General features: G+C 38.5%; 1 protein-coding gene across 5 annotated transcripts in view; it reads left to right on the forward strand.

Moving 5' to 3' along the window:
- The window catches only part of NCF4 (neutrophil cytosolic factor 4), a 41,659-nt gene extending 28,504 nt beyond the window's left edge, over positions 1–13,155 (forward strand). For 2 of the 5 annotated variants that reach the window (XM_085569240.1, XM_085569241.1), the window contains exons 4-13: positions 2,394–2,480; positions 4,476–4,560; positions 5,710–5,863; positions 6,165–6,235; positions 7,587–7,714; positions 8,667–8,724; positions 10,299–10,397; positions 11,124–11,254; positions 11,345–11,410; positions 12,180–13,155. In XM_085569240.1, coding sequence (XP_085425366.1) covers positions 2,449–2,480; positions 4,476–4,560; positions 5,710–5,863; positions 6,165–6,235; positions 7,587–7,714; positions 8,667–8,724; positions 10,299–10,397; positions 11,124–11,254; positions 11,345–11,410; positions 12,180–12,408 — 1,053 coding nt within the window. In that variant the 5' untranslated portion in view covers positions 2,394–2,448 and the 3' untranslated portion in view covers positions 12,409–13,155. Of the gene's footprint in view, positions 1–2,340; positions 2,481–4,440; positions 4,561–5,709; positions 5,864–6,164; positions 6,236–7,586; positions 7,715–8,666; positions 8,725–10,298; positions 10,398–11,123; positions 11,255–11,344; positions 11,411–12,179 lie in introns of those variants that run through there. The other 3 variants (XM_021553976.4, XM_085569242.1, XM_085569238.1) reach the window with 3 other exon arrangements.
- The last annotated feature ends 1,006 nt before the right edge of the window (positions 13,156–14,161 follow it).

A 14,161-nucleotide genomic window follows, 5' to 3' on the forward strand; every position in this document is an offset into this window, starting at 1 on the left:
TCTGCTACATTTTTTGGTTTACCTTTTATTAGTGGTTCATCTATCTCTAGTGATTTGGGACTACATTCCTATCTTTCATTAAAATTCCTCACTCGCTTTGGTTGTTTGGGTCTAGCTGATACTGTCAGATTTACAGGGTGCTGTGTATCCTTGTACATGTGTTTTCTAACAACAGGTGCATTGGACAGAAGGCCACAGTTTCACAGCTCACAGGCATGTCCAGAATAATAGAGTAGATTGTGAACTCTGAAGAGGCATGTAGTGGTGGCAGCATATGGCCATGATTCAGTCATCTGAGGATTCTCTTAGTAGTCTCCTTTAATGAACCAATATTTGTTTTGGATTCCTTGCACTTGGATGAATTCCTGCTTTCTCTTACACATGTATTTAGGTTGGTGCATAGCACCACAATAACCATGCCAGCCATAGTGTGTGGATGGGTTTTCTCAAAACGGAGAGCTGGCCATGTCAGCTGATGAAATTGGGTACTTTCCTAGTGCAGGCATATCTCTTGACATAGGTACTCTTAGGATATCATTTTTGTAATGGATATTTATTTCATTCATTAAATAATTATTTAAACAGAGAAAGGATGTGTATTTGATTAGAGACAGCCTATTTTCTCAGCCCAAATAATAGAAATTGTTATTTCTACTATAGTAGCACAATAATAGAAATGGAAAGAAAAAAAGTGGTAGTTGAGGCACTGATTTAGCACAGAAGAACATGGCAAAACAGTGTTTCTAATCTTAGTCTCACAGCCTTGGTAATCCCTCTAACAAATCAGCTATCCATTCATCTGAGGTAAAAATCTGCCTTTTGTCAGAAAAGCAAGCCTTTTTTCTGGTTGAGCTCAGAACAAGAAAATACTGCAGAACCATAAACATTCTTAGTAGGTTTAGCATTATTCTGTCAGGTTAGTATTATTACTGGCTGTAATCTGTAGTCAAGAGTAGTGGAATTGAGCTGCTTTCAGTTTGCTTTACTCATCTTACAGCAAAGCAGTTGCATAGACAGTTTGTCTGAGAGTTTCTGTGGATTTATTTTGAAGAAGCCACTTCCCTAGATAAACAATGAACACATATTTTTGCATTGTGTCTATTAAAAGATGTACCTGCATTATATCTAGATTATCTTTCGGGATATTTGAAAAAATTAGGAAACGCTTTCAATGATTTTCTTGTCAAAGCTATGATATGTAGCAGAGTAGCAGATCACTTAGAAAATACAGTTCAGAATTTTGTTCTCCTGGTCCCTTCTGATCAAGAGACACTATATCCCCTCTCAAATTCTATTATGGTGCCTAGAGTTATCCATGGAAAGGAGCTGGGTGAAGGATTTACTTCATTAAAATGCAATGCAATGCAGTTGCTCTCAAGGCTGATGATTACAGTTGTAAATAGAGTTTTATTTTGAAGGATGCTGGTTGATTTTTGCTCCATTCAGATGGGAATTTTTGTTCTTGGCAGCGGAAGGAGGAGAAGGAGGCAAATATATGTTGAACACGAAAATGGAAGAGAGTAAAAGACTGAAATGGAGAGGCAAGAATATACATAACTGTTTTTGACTAAGGCAGATAAGCTGTGTTACAGCTTAGACATATTGTTAAGAAGTCATGGTTTCCTAATAGTTTTATTCCTTTTATTTTCTTCTTGAAAGATTGTCAACTGATGTAATGTAAATGCTTTGTCACTACAGTTAGAGTAAAAGCCAGGGCAAGCCATTGCCTTGTCTTTGTATGTGGCAAATGTGGGTTGTTTTGAGCACATGAAACCAAAAAGATCTCTGGTCTTTAGAGGACTCCTGTCTTACTTTCATTGATCCACCCTTCAAATCTCATCTCCTGTGCCCGATGCCCTGGTGTTTGACAAGGCTGATTTTTCTGATTATACATTCCGCTCCCATTTTAAAATTTATTCTTTAGCTCCACCTCCTGGCTCTTGGTCTCTGAAAAGGAGGATCCTTGGGAATCACAGAGCTTCAAGAAGGGATCAGGAATATTCACCTAGTTTACAAATATTAATGCAAAGGTATATATGGGGACATTTTAGCTGAGGCAAAACAGACTTTGCTGAGCATTCCCATACTGGCTTTCAACAAAGGCAAATATTTCAGTGGAGGGTGGACAAAGGAATATGTGGCTCATAGTTTCTGCTTTTCTTGGGCTTTCAGTTTCTCAATTGTGTCAGTTTTGAGACATGACAGACATCACAGAACAGTCTCTCTTTATTACTGTTTTCCCCTGGTACTTCCTCAAACTCGTGGGGGTGTGGAGGTACAGCAGAAATCGTCTGACACTGAAACATTAAAAAAAGATCTCTGCGGCCTTGCAAAGGAGTCTTGTTTAATGCAGGGAGAATTACTTTGACTTTGTGTTCATCCTATTAAACCAGGAACTGCTCAAGAAGTAGAGGAATAGATCTTAGTCATCTGGATTCAAGAAGAACAATGTCTCTTCCCCGACAGCTGCGAGACAAGAGGTAACATGTCTCTCCCTTCTCCTGCCTCCCCACAAGCCTCACATAACTCCTGTGATCTGTTTGGTTAATTTGGATGCAAGCATCTTTGATGATTCTAAAAGGCTTCTTGTTATCAGAACAGTGTGTAACTTCCACACTATTAGGCTGCTTAGGGTCGAGTAGACCATTTCTTATGCTGGAGTGGACTTTCTCCTTTTTGTGGGGAATATTCATGACCTAGGACATATTGGGTCATTGTCCTCCTTATAGCTGCAAAACAAGTTTCCCTTTTACTGGAGTTTATGATATGAGTGTTTGTGATATGACTAAGTATACCTCTTGGTCTCCATAACCACATCCCTCTTCACAGTAAGGGATAGTGCTTACAGTATTGTGGGTGGTGCTGATTCATGGCATTTTCCTATTGCAAGATGTTGCATCATTACTTCAGCATTTCAAATGGGCTACGCCTTTGTGGAAGCCCTTGCTTGGGATATTTCCTTGCAGAATAAACTGCAAAAACTACCTGTTTGGTGTTGGGGGGGTTTTTTGTTTGTTTTGTTTTTGTTTGTTTGTTTGTTTGGTTTTTGTTTTGTTTTTTTCTTGTATTATCAGAATATTTAACATGTTGTCAGCTTGGCATTTCTTAGATGACCCTTTTAAAAGTCTCTCTTTATCTCATTTGTTATTCTTTTTTCCTCATTCTGTATTCTTTTTACTCAGGTGTTAGTATAAATACCCCTCTGACAACACTGAGTTATAAGACTGAAGCAAAGTGAATTTGTCTGCTGCTTGTCAAAGCACCAAGAAGGTCATAGAGGAAAAAGCACCTGCCAATCCAATCTCTTTCGTAGTGTGGGCAGTATAGACCAGTAACATGACTGTGGTCATATGGCTGCTCATTAGGTGTTCCTGCAGGGATCCTTCCTTCTCACTTCAAATCCAATTCTTTCTAGGATCTGCAAAGTTTATTCTAACCTTGCCTACTACCATGTGTTCCTTCACACATTGTAGACATTTTCAAACAAGTATCTTTGTGCTTGCTTTAGGTTACCTGCTGTGACTGGGAGATAAATGCCAAGGCCGTAGGTTTAATCCTGTGCAGGCCATTCATTAAGAGTTGTACTTGATGATCTTTGTGGGTCCCTTCCAACTCCAAATATTCTGTGATTCTGTGATGAATCTTACCTGCTGTGACTGGGAGGTCTCTCTAAATCTGTGATAGCATAGTCTTATTTTTCCAAGCCTCTTTAAGAATTTGCTTTATGTGATGTTTACAAGAAAATTTGAGAACATTTTGACAGCTAGTGTAGATACCACTAGTTTTGATATAGAACAATACTATGCTTTTGTTTCTTTGTTCTTTTTCTGTTTGTGCTTATCCTGATGTTTCTTTTCTTGTATGTATGTGGTACATTTTACACATCTTGCACAGAGTATAAAATTTTTAGGATTTAGCTTTGTGCTGTCAGTTTCTACAGCACCTTGCATTACAAGCTGTTTTCTCAGAACTGTTTCCTATTCCCTACAGTAATGCAGTAATAATAGCAGCATAATGTATGATGATGTATAATGATCTCCTTAGAACAGGGTCTACTGATGCAGAGTTCTGTTTGTAAATCTCCTAGATTAAGGAAGGACTAAGAATGCATCCACAGCTGATCACGATTCTCAGGAAAAACTTAGCAATTCAAGTGGTTTTTTTTTTTTTTTGGTTTTTTTTTTTTTTTTTTTTTTTTTTGTAGTCCTGTTCCTTAAGCAAGCCTAGGAATGAGAAGGGTATTTTTTTTCAGGCATAATGAATCTTCTCAGTGGTCACTGACTTGTGCTGAACTTATTGAAACTTGACATCTCAAGATCAGACCTCCAGAGGAGGAGAATGACACCATGAGTTTCTAACATCTTGGTTTTAATACTAGAAAATGTGATATAGCCTATCTTTGCTCTGTGTGGCATAGGATACCTCAAAGGCTATAACAATATGAGTAACCTAAATCTTCTGTTCTTGCTTCACAGTGATTTTGACCAGCTTCCAGATGATGTACCTGTTTCAGCTAATATTGCAGATATAGAAGAGAAGAAAGGCTTTACTAATTACTATGTAAGAAGGGAGATTTATCCTGCCTCTATATGCCTTCACCTGTGACTGGTTTGGTTGTGGGAAACAAAATGCAGTTAATCTGGTGTAATTGCTTTTTGGCATGAGTAGCTCCATATGGCAGACTTTGTGCTTTACTTTTCTGGAATGGAGTATAGTTATCCCAGATTCAGTCTAAAAATTTATTTTCTGAATGAAATGTAGGAGATATCCTCTAACATCATAATTTTTCCTAATATCTGATTTGTTTCTTGTTGGAGTGCTCTACCATTGGTGAAAATAGTGGGAAAGTAATTCAGAGGGTAGAAAGGCAGAGTCTTGCTTATTATTCCGTGGTACTGGCAAGTTAGGATGCTCCTATTTTTACAGGAGGTAGCATATTAGGACATGAAAGAGCACACAGGAAGGGAACAGTAGGGAAAGGCACTAAGATTTTCTGAAGGTTTGAATATGACCGTCTCAGTCAGACTTCTGCTGGAGACATTGCTCATAAAACCCTTCCCACTGCAGTATTTAGGTTTTTCTCTGGAATAGAGTGATGTTTGGTTGCTCTGTCTTTATATTTTCTGAAGGATCTGGCTCCAATGTGACTCAGAGGTCAGTGCATGGAAATTTTAGGTTCCTTTAGAGCAAAGCAATTTTGTCAAAAGAGAAATAAAATAGTGATTGAAGGATGTCAGACAATACAATTATGTTCATTAAAGTAAAAAAAGAAGTATGACTGCCTTCAATTCTGAAAACCAATTAATTTAGATGTCTGTCTGTCTCTAGATTTAGATGACCAAAGCATCTTATTGTAAAATATTTGTATTTGTCTCCCTAATGTATCTTGTTTGTCACCAAGGTAAAGTGTGTGAGCATAAAGTTGAATCTAGTGATTTCATGTTTTCTTTTAAGATTATATAATATAAAGCAGCCACAGGGACATGCTTCACATGCAAGGACTCACACAAATGCTATAGTGGTACTACCTTGTTGTATCCTAATGCCTGAATTTGCAGATGCTTAACTGAAGCCTTGCTTTCCTCTCTGCTCCTAAGAGATTTTCCCACTAATGGAGCACTGATCTTATGTTCCTATGTTATACCTCACTCACATTTGTGAGTATTTATAAGTATGAACATCAGCCTGAATCCCTCTTTTCTGTTTTAGATGTTTGTCATTGAAGTAAAGCTTAAAGGTGGTGGCAGATACCTGATTTTCCGGCGCTATCGTGAGTTCTATGCCCTGCACACCAAACTAGAGCAGAGATATGGGCCAGAGAGCAATAACAGCCCATTTACCTGCACACTCCCTGTACTGCCAGGTAAGATGTCAGTACCAAATCTTTGCATAATTAGCAGCTTTCTCATCTCCAGGCTGTCCTAAAGAGGAATGCAATGAGAGAAGTAGTTGTGACAAGGAACTAATTCCTGGCTATGGATGCCAGAGAAGCCATGTTCCATTGACAGTCCCTTCACTTGTGGTAAAGTTCATTTAGAAACATAAAATCCTTTAGAAAATATGTAAATTTTTTTGAGCTTCTACTTCCTCATGATTGCTTCATTTCTCTGACAGCCTTTTTTTTTTTTTTTTCCAATAACTGTCACAGGTTTTATATTTTCCAGGAAAAGTTTTTGTTGGTGCCAAAAAGGAAATTGCTGAGAACAGGATTCCTATCCTAAATGTCTACATTAAGGTAAAACTTGATTTTGAAGTAAAGAATGCACTTAGCCATTGAAATCAGCTAAGACAGACAGTACTGTTACAGTTCTAAGCATCTGCTTCTCTCTGTTCTGCTTTCCTGAAGACACAGTGCCCACACTGTGGTACAACCTGGAGTCCTCTTCCCCAAATTGTTCAGACTGTAGGGTCTGCTGCAGCATGCAGTTCACGAAGGCTCACTCTGTCTTCATATACAGATAGACATCCTTACCAAAATCCCCCAAGATGTATGAGGAAATGGTGAATCTCCAGGTGTTGCATGAATACAGAGTTGGTGTGTGCATCCAAGGGATTAGGAGAATGGTGTGTGGGTTGTGCTTTAACCTCACCATCATCAAAGTGCCATGCAGCCTCTTGCTCACTCCCTCCTCCCCAGTGGAATGGAGAGGATACTGTAAAACCCATGGGTTGAGATAAGAACAGTTTAATAATTGAAATAAAGTAAAATATAATACTAATAAATAATTGTAATTAGAAGGGAGAGAGCCAAAGAGACAAATAAATAAAACTAAAGAAGAAAACAAACAAATGATGCACAATACAATTGCTCACCACCTGCTGACCTATGCCCAGCCAGTCCACTGAGCAGTGATCTGTGGCTCCTGGGCAGCTCCTTCCTGTTACATACTGTCCTATGATGTTCTATGGCATGGAATATCCCTTTGGCTAGTTTGGACCAGCTGTCCTGGCCATGCTCCCTCCTGACTTCTTGTGCAGCTCCTCACTGGGAGGACTTAGGAAACAGAAAGGTCCTTGGCTTAGACTAAGTAAGCCACTAGTTAGAAACAACTAAACCATCTGTGTGTTATCAGCATTATTCTCATGCTAAATCAAACACACAGCACTGTATCAGCTATTTAGAAGAAAAATTACTTTCTCACAGCCAGAATCAGGACAGGTGGGCTTTCTGAGAGTAGCTGAATTACAGTGAAGATGCAGTATACATTAAGGAGAGATATTCTTCTTTTGCATGTTAACTGAAGACCTGGACTTCAAATCAGTAAAAGTCTGAAGCACTGGCCAAGACTTCCTACTACTTCAGAATGTTTTCTTTCCACAGTCATCCAAAAAGCAATTTACTCCTGCAGTAAATCAGGTACAAAAAGTGAAGCAATACATTGGCCAACTCCAGGAGTAAAGAGGAGAGACTGTCAGCTGTTCAGCTGTATCCTGCTGAGTGAGAAAGGAGAGGAGGGAGATTTCTGGCAGTAATGAATATCCTTCATGATCCTGTAGGTCAGAGAGGTGTATTTGTTACATGTAAGTAAATAGAGAATTGGGTTCTCCCACTGTTACACTCTGCTTCCTGCTTGCTCTTGGCACAGAACCTGCTCTGCCTCCCTGCTTGGGTGTTGATGGATGAGGACGTTCGGCTGTTCTTCTACCACTCAACCTTTGATGGTGAGCAGGTGCCTCACAGACTGAGACGGCTTCGCCCACGGACACGCCGAGTGTAAGTGATTGACATGTTTTTTTCAGCATTGCTTAATGTAAGGGATGCTGTCCAGTTTTGAGGGGATAGAGAGATGAGGATCACCACTTTGTTTTCCAAGTGAATCCATGAATCCCTAATATGAAGGTCTTTGAAGAGTATTTCTCATTTTCAGTAATCTCAGATTTTTAAAGTGGATGTGGTACTTGCATTAAAGGAAAATTCCAAAATGAGAGTATACCTTGCTTTTTAAAAATACTGTCCAGCTCTGCCCATATTTCTTTAATGGTAATCTCTAAAATGTGCAGAATATACAGGCCAAGCTCAATGTGAGTTTTGACACGGAATTCAGTGGGATCTGCTTCAGACATTAAATGAAACTTAATACTTAATTTGTTCCCATCCTTTGTCTAAACAGGGGCCTATCCTACATAGCAGCATTGACACCCCTTTGGAGAACTAAGTAGACATCATACTTCATTACCCTTCAGATAAAATTATAATTTTAATATAATTAAATTAATTCTCCTTTCAGCATTCCACAGATGGACTCGCTTTCTTTTCACCTACCTCAAACAGTGCAAAAGCTGCATGTATGTATGATGGCAGAGTTTGAACTAAATGCCATAAATACTAGAAACAATGATGCCCAGAAGGCAGAGTAGGGGGACTAAGTAGTGCTATGGAAGAGGGGTCCAGAATACTGACTGTATTGAAAAGTCCATCTGTTCTCAGCAGCAGACACCATCAGATTGCTGCTGCTCTGCACTGAAACCAAGAGAAATAGGGCAGTGTTGTTGCATCCATATTTATTTACTTGAGTGCTGCACACAGATTCTCATACAGTTTCTCCAGTGATCTATGGATTACATGCCTTTAAATAGTAAAAACACAGACACTGCAGTACTGATTGCGTAGCATTTTTAATGACTTGGAAGGATGTTTACCTCCCTGTTTATTCATTTCTTTGCAGTAAGAGCATTTCAGATCAAGTGCCTGTTTTTGACCGCACTGCAGCTCCACGGGCTGAGGTGAGTACTCTGCACGACCTGTCATAGGACAGGAGGTGAAACTGTTTTATTTTGGTAACTCATCCATCAGGTTGCCATTTTCAATTAGAGCTTGGGGGAAGAGAGTGAAATCAACAGAGGAAAACAATTTATTTTAACAACAGGGATTGAAACAGGGGATGGAAAGAGGTGTTTTGTTCCTCATCACTTGAGTAATAAGAAGGTCCATGGTGAAATCAGAATGACAGGAGATTCAAAACTGAGATATGTGCAGTTTACTGCCAAATGGTTCACATTTGCATAGTGCTACCCCTAAGTTAAATCTAAAACAGGCATAAGCTTCAGCTTCATTGACTTCAGCATATGTTTAAAAGCTTTGCAGGTGAGGCATCTTAATATTTTCTGTAACATAAATGCCCATTCTCTTGTCTTTGTGGTATATTTTCTCACTATTAAGCACATGAAACTGCTCTGTAACCAGTATTTATCTGAGCAGAGTCTTGCTTCCTGAAACATGTGACTTTGCCATATAAGATTAAAATCTCCATGCATCTGCTCTGAGGTTTGTTGCTTTTGTTCTTTACACAGAGAATAACAGCTCTTGGAACAGTCATATCTCTTGGGTTTTATCTATTAATTTATTAGTATTGAATATACCTACCAGAACTTTTCAATAGGTGAAAAAAGGCTTCTGAAAGGGCTATTAAGTAGACATCTGAACGACTAGCACAACAGTAGCATTGTTTTTTTTTTTTTTTTTTTTTTTAATTAAGAGGACTCTTGACATTAATAAGACCAAAAGAACCATTGCAACACAGAATAAAGAACATCTTTTCATTTTTGGTCTTCTAACACCATTTGAATGGGGACCATGTTCTCTAAGGACAATGGAGGAGATGTGCATTTTTGATATCTCAGCCACTTTAACTATCCAAACTTTTGTTAGGGCGATAAGCATATATTTACCTCTTTTTTTTTTTTTTTTTTTTTTCCCTGAAGAGGTCATCTAAGTTCCATTTCAACAACATGTCAATTTCCCAAGCTTTCCCACATTTCCCAGTTCAGCATCCAGACGTGAAAGCTAGATGTAAAAGCAACAGTTAGTTACCCTTAAATTAAGACACAAAATTTCTGCAATTTTTAAGGCTCTTTGTGATATTTTGCAGCAAATCTAAAAACCATAAAACTGCAACAAGAAATAATACATTTTTCAATTCTCAGGATTTCAAGCTGTCAGTTGGCTTCAGCTCTGTTGTCTTACTTGCTCTTAAGTGCTTTCAACTTATGTATATTGATTTCTCTGGTGCTCAGTCTTCTGCCACTTTAAGAATCCTTGTGTGTAGCTCTCTCAGGGCTATGTTTATCCTAGTGCTTTCACTGCTTCTTCAAAGCAGTTTTGTGTGCACTGAGTAGGAGAAGAGATTGTGAGACTGCAGACTGCAGTCAAATATATGTGACCTTATCCCAGAAATACATGTGTGATGACAAAATGCACACTGTCTTGCTGCTTTATGCTTTCTCCTCAAGAGCACAGCAGAAAGATTTGCTTTCATAATTCTGTGAATTAATAATTTCAAGGTTATTACTTTCCACAGGCACTGTTTGATTTTCCTGGAACCAATAAACTGGAACTCAGATTCAAGAAGGGGGATTTGATCTATCTACTCAGCAAAGTAAACAAAGACTGGTTGGAGGTAAGACTGCAATAACAGTACTGAATTATTAGCATACCTTGAAATATATGAGTAGAAAGGGCTCTCCTGATCCGTGACCTGCCTCTTCCTTTCAAGGAGAAACTGTATTGTAATCAGGTCTTGCTGTCAAGACTAAATCCTTGATTCCAAATTAGTAATTGTTTGGTTCCTTGATGGTTTTTAGCTTACAAATTTTCTGCCCTCCAGACTTCTGTTTTCATTTGCATTTGCTTCTGCTGGAATGTTTTTAAATTCTTTGGAAGTGATTAGAACAAAGAAAGGCCACAGAAAGGAGATGGAAACTCCATTTCAGCGATTAATCGGTTTCTTGCCTCAGGGTGGGTTGATGTATGCTTCATGCTTCATACCACAACACACGTCAGCCTGATTAGAGAGAACTTGGGTAATGCAGCAGTGTTCTGAAAAAAGGATGAGGGGAACATACTGTGTGTTTGCTGATATGGTATCTCTGCTTGCTCAAACACCACAGCCTTCCTTGCTAACCATCTGACTTGCATTTTTTACACACTGCTTCACTCCCTGCCTGGTATTTGACTACATAATTGTATAACCTTTTTGTAGGGATGCCATCAGGACACTTCCATAGAATTTCTTTTCTTGATTATAGTGGAAAAATTCTTATTGTTGTTAATCGAATTCCAGAACCTATTTCATGTGGCCAAAATGGCATGGTTTTCTTTATTCTAACATTTCCTGTCATTCCAGGGGACTGCTGATGGTGCCACTGGAATTTTCCCATGTGCTTTTGTGAAGATCATAAAAGATTTACCACAGCAGGAAGACACAGTTAATAAAGTTCGCTGTTATTACTATGATGAGACTGTAAGCACCATCAGGTAGTAACAAAATAATCTTCAAGTTTGCTGAAGAAATACCAACAATTCTCTTGTCATTATATGTAATGATTAGATGTGTTCTAAATACAGGGATATTTCAGTGGAAGAGGATCTGAGCAGCATTCCATTATTCAAAGATCTAATGGAATTGATGAGGTATGATGCAAGCACTTGGTTGTATATTTGATACTTAAACATTTGTCAAGTTCATTCTGTTTTGAGATTTTCCACATTCTACTTGGTCACCACCATGTTTTGTGTATGAAATACTTTTCAAGTGTCTTGAAGAAGTTACACTTTGACTTGGCCCAGGGCCATGTATGCAGACACTAGTCCTTCTTGAGGTTGTCAATGAGTAAGGACTGACACACTCTTCTGACTCAATTGTGATGGGTAGAAGTTTCCATTTCATGTACTATGATAAGAGCCATCTTTTGTCTAGTACATGTCTTCAGGATGTAGGACATGGCCTTCTAACACTTGTTAAAACTAACATTAAACTAGATTAATCTGGTGTGGAACATCAACAATTTAGAACATTAAATATTAGAAAATATTGGTAATGGAGCACCTGTTGTAATATTCTTACACTCCTCAGAAAGAGCAAAATAAGTAGGCAAAACTGGGTGGTAACCACAGTCAGCTCTTTTGCATGGTAATTCTATCAAACACACATCTTAACTGTGCCACTTATGTGGTGTTAGTGGAAATGTTCTTGGTTCTGGTAGATTTCTTAGCTTAAGCACAACACAGCATGCATGTGGCTATATGATTTCTAGTACTAGCTGTATCAAGAAAGCCAAGACACCCAAGGCTTTGTGTGACTTTTATCAAAATTAATTAGATTGTCAGTATATTGTTCATCATATAGCACCTCCCAGACATTCCTTGATTTCTGGGTATCAATCAATTTCTTTTCTCCCAGGCAGGAGTTTAACCAAGATGACATTGTTTTGAATTACCGGGACCCTGATGGTGATCTGATCCGCTTGCTCTCTGATCAGGATGTTGAACTCATGGTGTCTCAGAGCAGAAAAAATCCCTCTGAGAAGCACTTTTTCCCTTGGAAGTTGCACATCACCCACAAAGATGACTTGGGTGTCTACAACACTAGTCCAGGAACAGGTGCTACTCAAACAGTAGGAGCAATGTAAGTGCTATATAAGTATCCCTCTCTCCAGGCAGTTTCCTTCAACATGTCTTTGAAGTGTCCTTGAAATGAGTAATTTTTAGTGATATATTACCCTTCAGTGTAAAATCTGTACTTAGCTAACTTCTTCAGCTTTTTAGCACACATTTGCAATACAGATATCTACATAGAGACCAGAGAAAGTGAGGAATAGAGAAATAAAATCACAGGCCATGTTTACAAAGCAAGTCACTGTTAGCCTGCAATAGATGTCTCCTGAGCCCCTAGACCTGCTCTAGTTTCTGTTCTCACTCCCAAGGCTAGTTATTTGTCCAGAATATCTTCATAAGCTTTAGTTTTTTCTCTAGATTCCCATAAATTTCTCTTCATTTGCTGATCTGAAGGTTTGTGGGCCATTGTGTAATTCTTTCTCTCATGTTGGAGTCTGACTGGGCATTCAGAGTTTGTCCTTGGAGCATCAAGAAAACTTGTTTTGATTTCAGAAATTGCAGCCCATCTTAACTTTCTTCTTTTCCACTGACCAGTATATTGAATTCTGTGAATCAAACCTAGTACGCCTGTGGTGTTCCTTATAGACCTTTATATAATTGTACAATCTACTTATTTTCATGTTCTGGGAAAATGTGTAGGATATCTACTCAAACAGCAGTTTCTTTTCTATCTTCTGCTTTCTGACACTGCATTTAAATGTAGAACTAACAAGAAGTTACTGTATCACATTCTTCAGCAAATAAAGCTAAATATTAGTTCATACTTTTATTTAAAAGTGTTTTTTTTGGGGGGGTGCTTCTTGACATTATTTTACTTAAATATTACAAAATGTAACTTCCTGCTTCAGAGCCATTGTAGCAACACAGTTTAGAAAGGAGATGAAGAAACAGCAATGATTGTGTCAGTGGTATTACATGTGGTGATATGTAAGAAAATGCATTGTAAGTTTGAAACCTAACAATAAAACTTCTGGTGTGCAGGATTCTTTGTTACTTGTTCCTCGAGTCCAACAGAGCAAGTGGCACTCACAGATTTTCACTGACAGCTAGATCCTGTGATGTAATCACCATCTCAGCATGTCTCTCTCAAAATGGAGGAGCATTGTAAATGAGAAAGGAAAGGGAGGGAAAATGTCTACTAGGAAACAACTGTTCTCTTTTATAAGGGTGCTGGAAGAACATAAACACATTGGCCTTTGAAAATCAGGGCAGGATGATCCCCCTCTGCCTTTAAACTGCAATGCAAAGTAAATTCTTCCCATCCATCCAAGTTACATATTCCCCTAACTGTTTGCAGGTTTTATATGGACACCTTCTCACACACAGTGACCCCAGATATTCTCCATATTCTTGGTCTTGCTTTGCATGTTTCCCTTATTCACATGATAGTTTTTCAGGGGTTTTTTGCTTGTTTATTGATGCAGTTCTGATGAGAGAATAACTGTGCTGACGGTGGTTTTGGTCAGTACCATGGGGATTGAGAGGAGGAGTAGCAGTGCAGGACACATGGACTGCCCGTTATACTCTGTATCTGGGGACTCATATGAGCCCCCATAATTTATCCCTGAGAACACAAACTTGAGCATGTCTCTCCCTTATGGCTGCCTAACTTTCCTAAGGTTTATTTTTGAAGGCTGCTGTGCTTAGTTTTATAGTTGGATTAAGAGATCAGGCAGCCTTGGATGTAGAATAACTTCAGATCAACTATTCTCATCAGTTTTCTTTGTTTACTCTATGTACTATAGTACTGACAATTTATTATTAATT

The sequence above is a fragment of the Lonchura striata genome, chromosome 1A (assembly GCF_050655825.1).
Source record: "Lonchura striata isolate lonStrDom1 chromosome 1A, ASM5065582v1, whole genome shotgun sequence".
NCBI classification, from domain to species: Eukaryota; Metazoa; Chordata; class Aves; order Passeriformes; family Estrildidae; genus Lonchura; species Lonchura striata.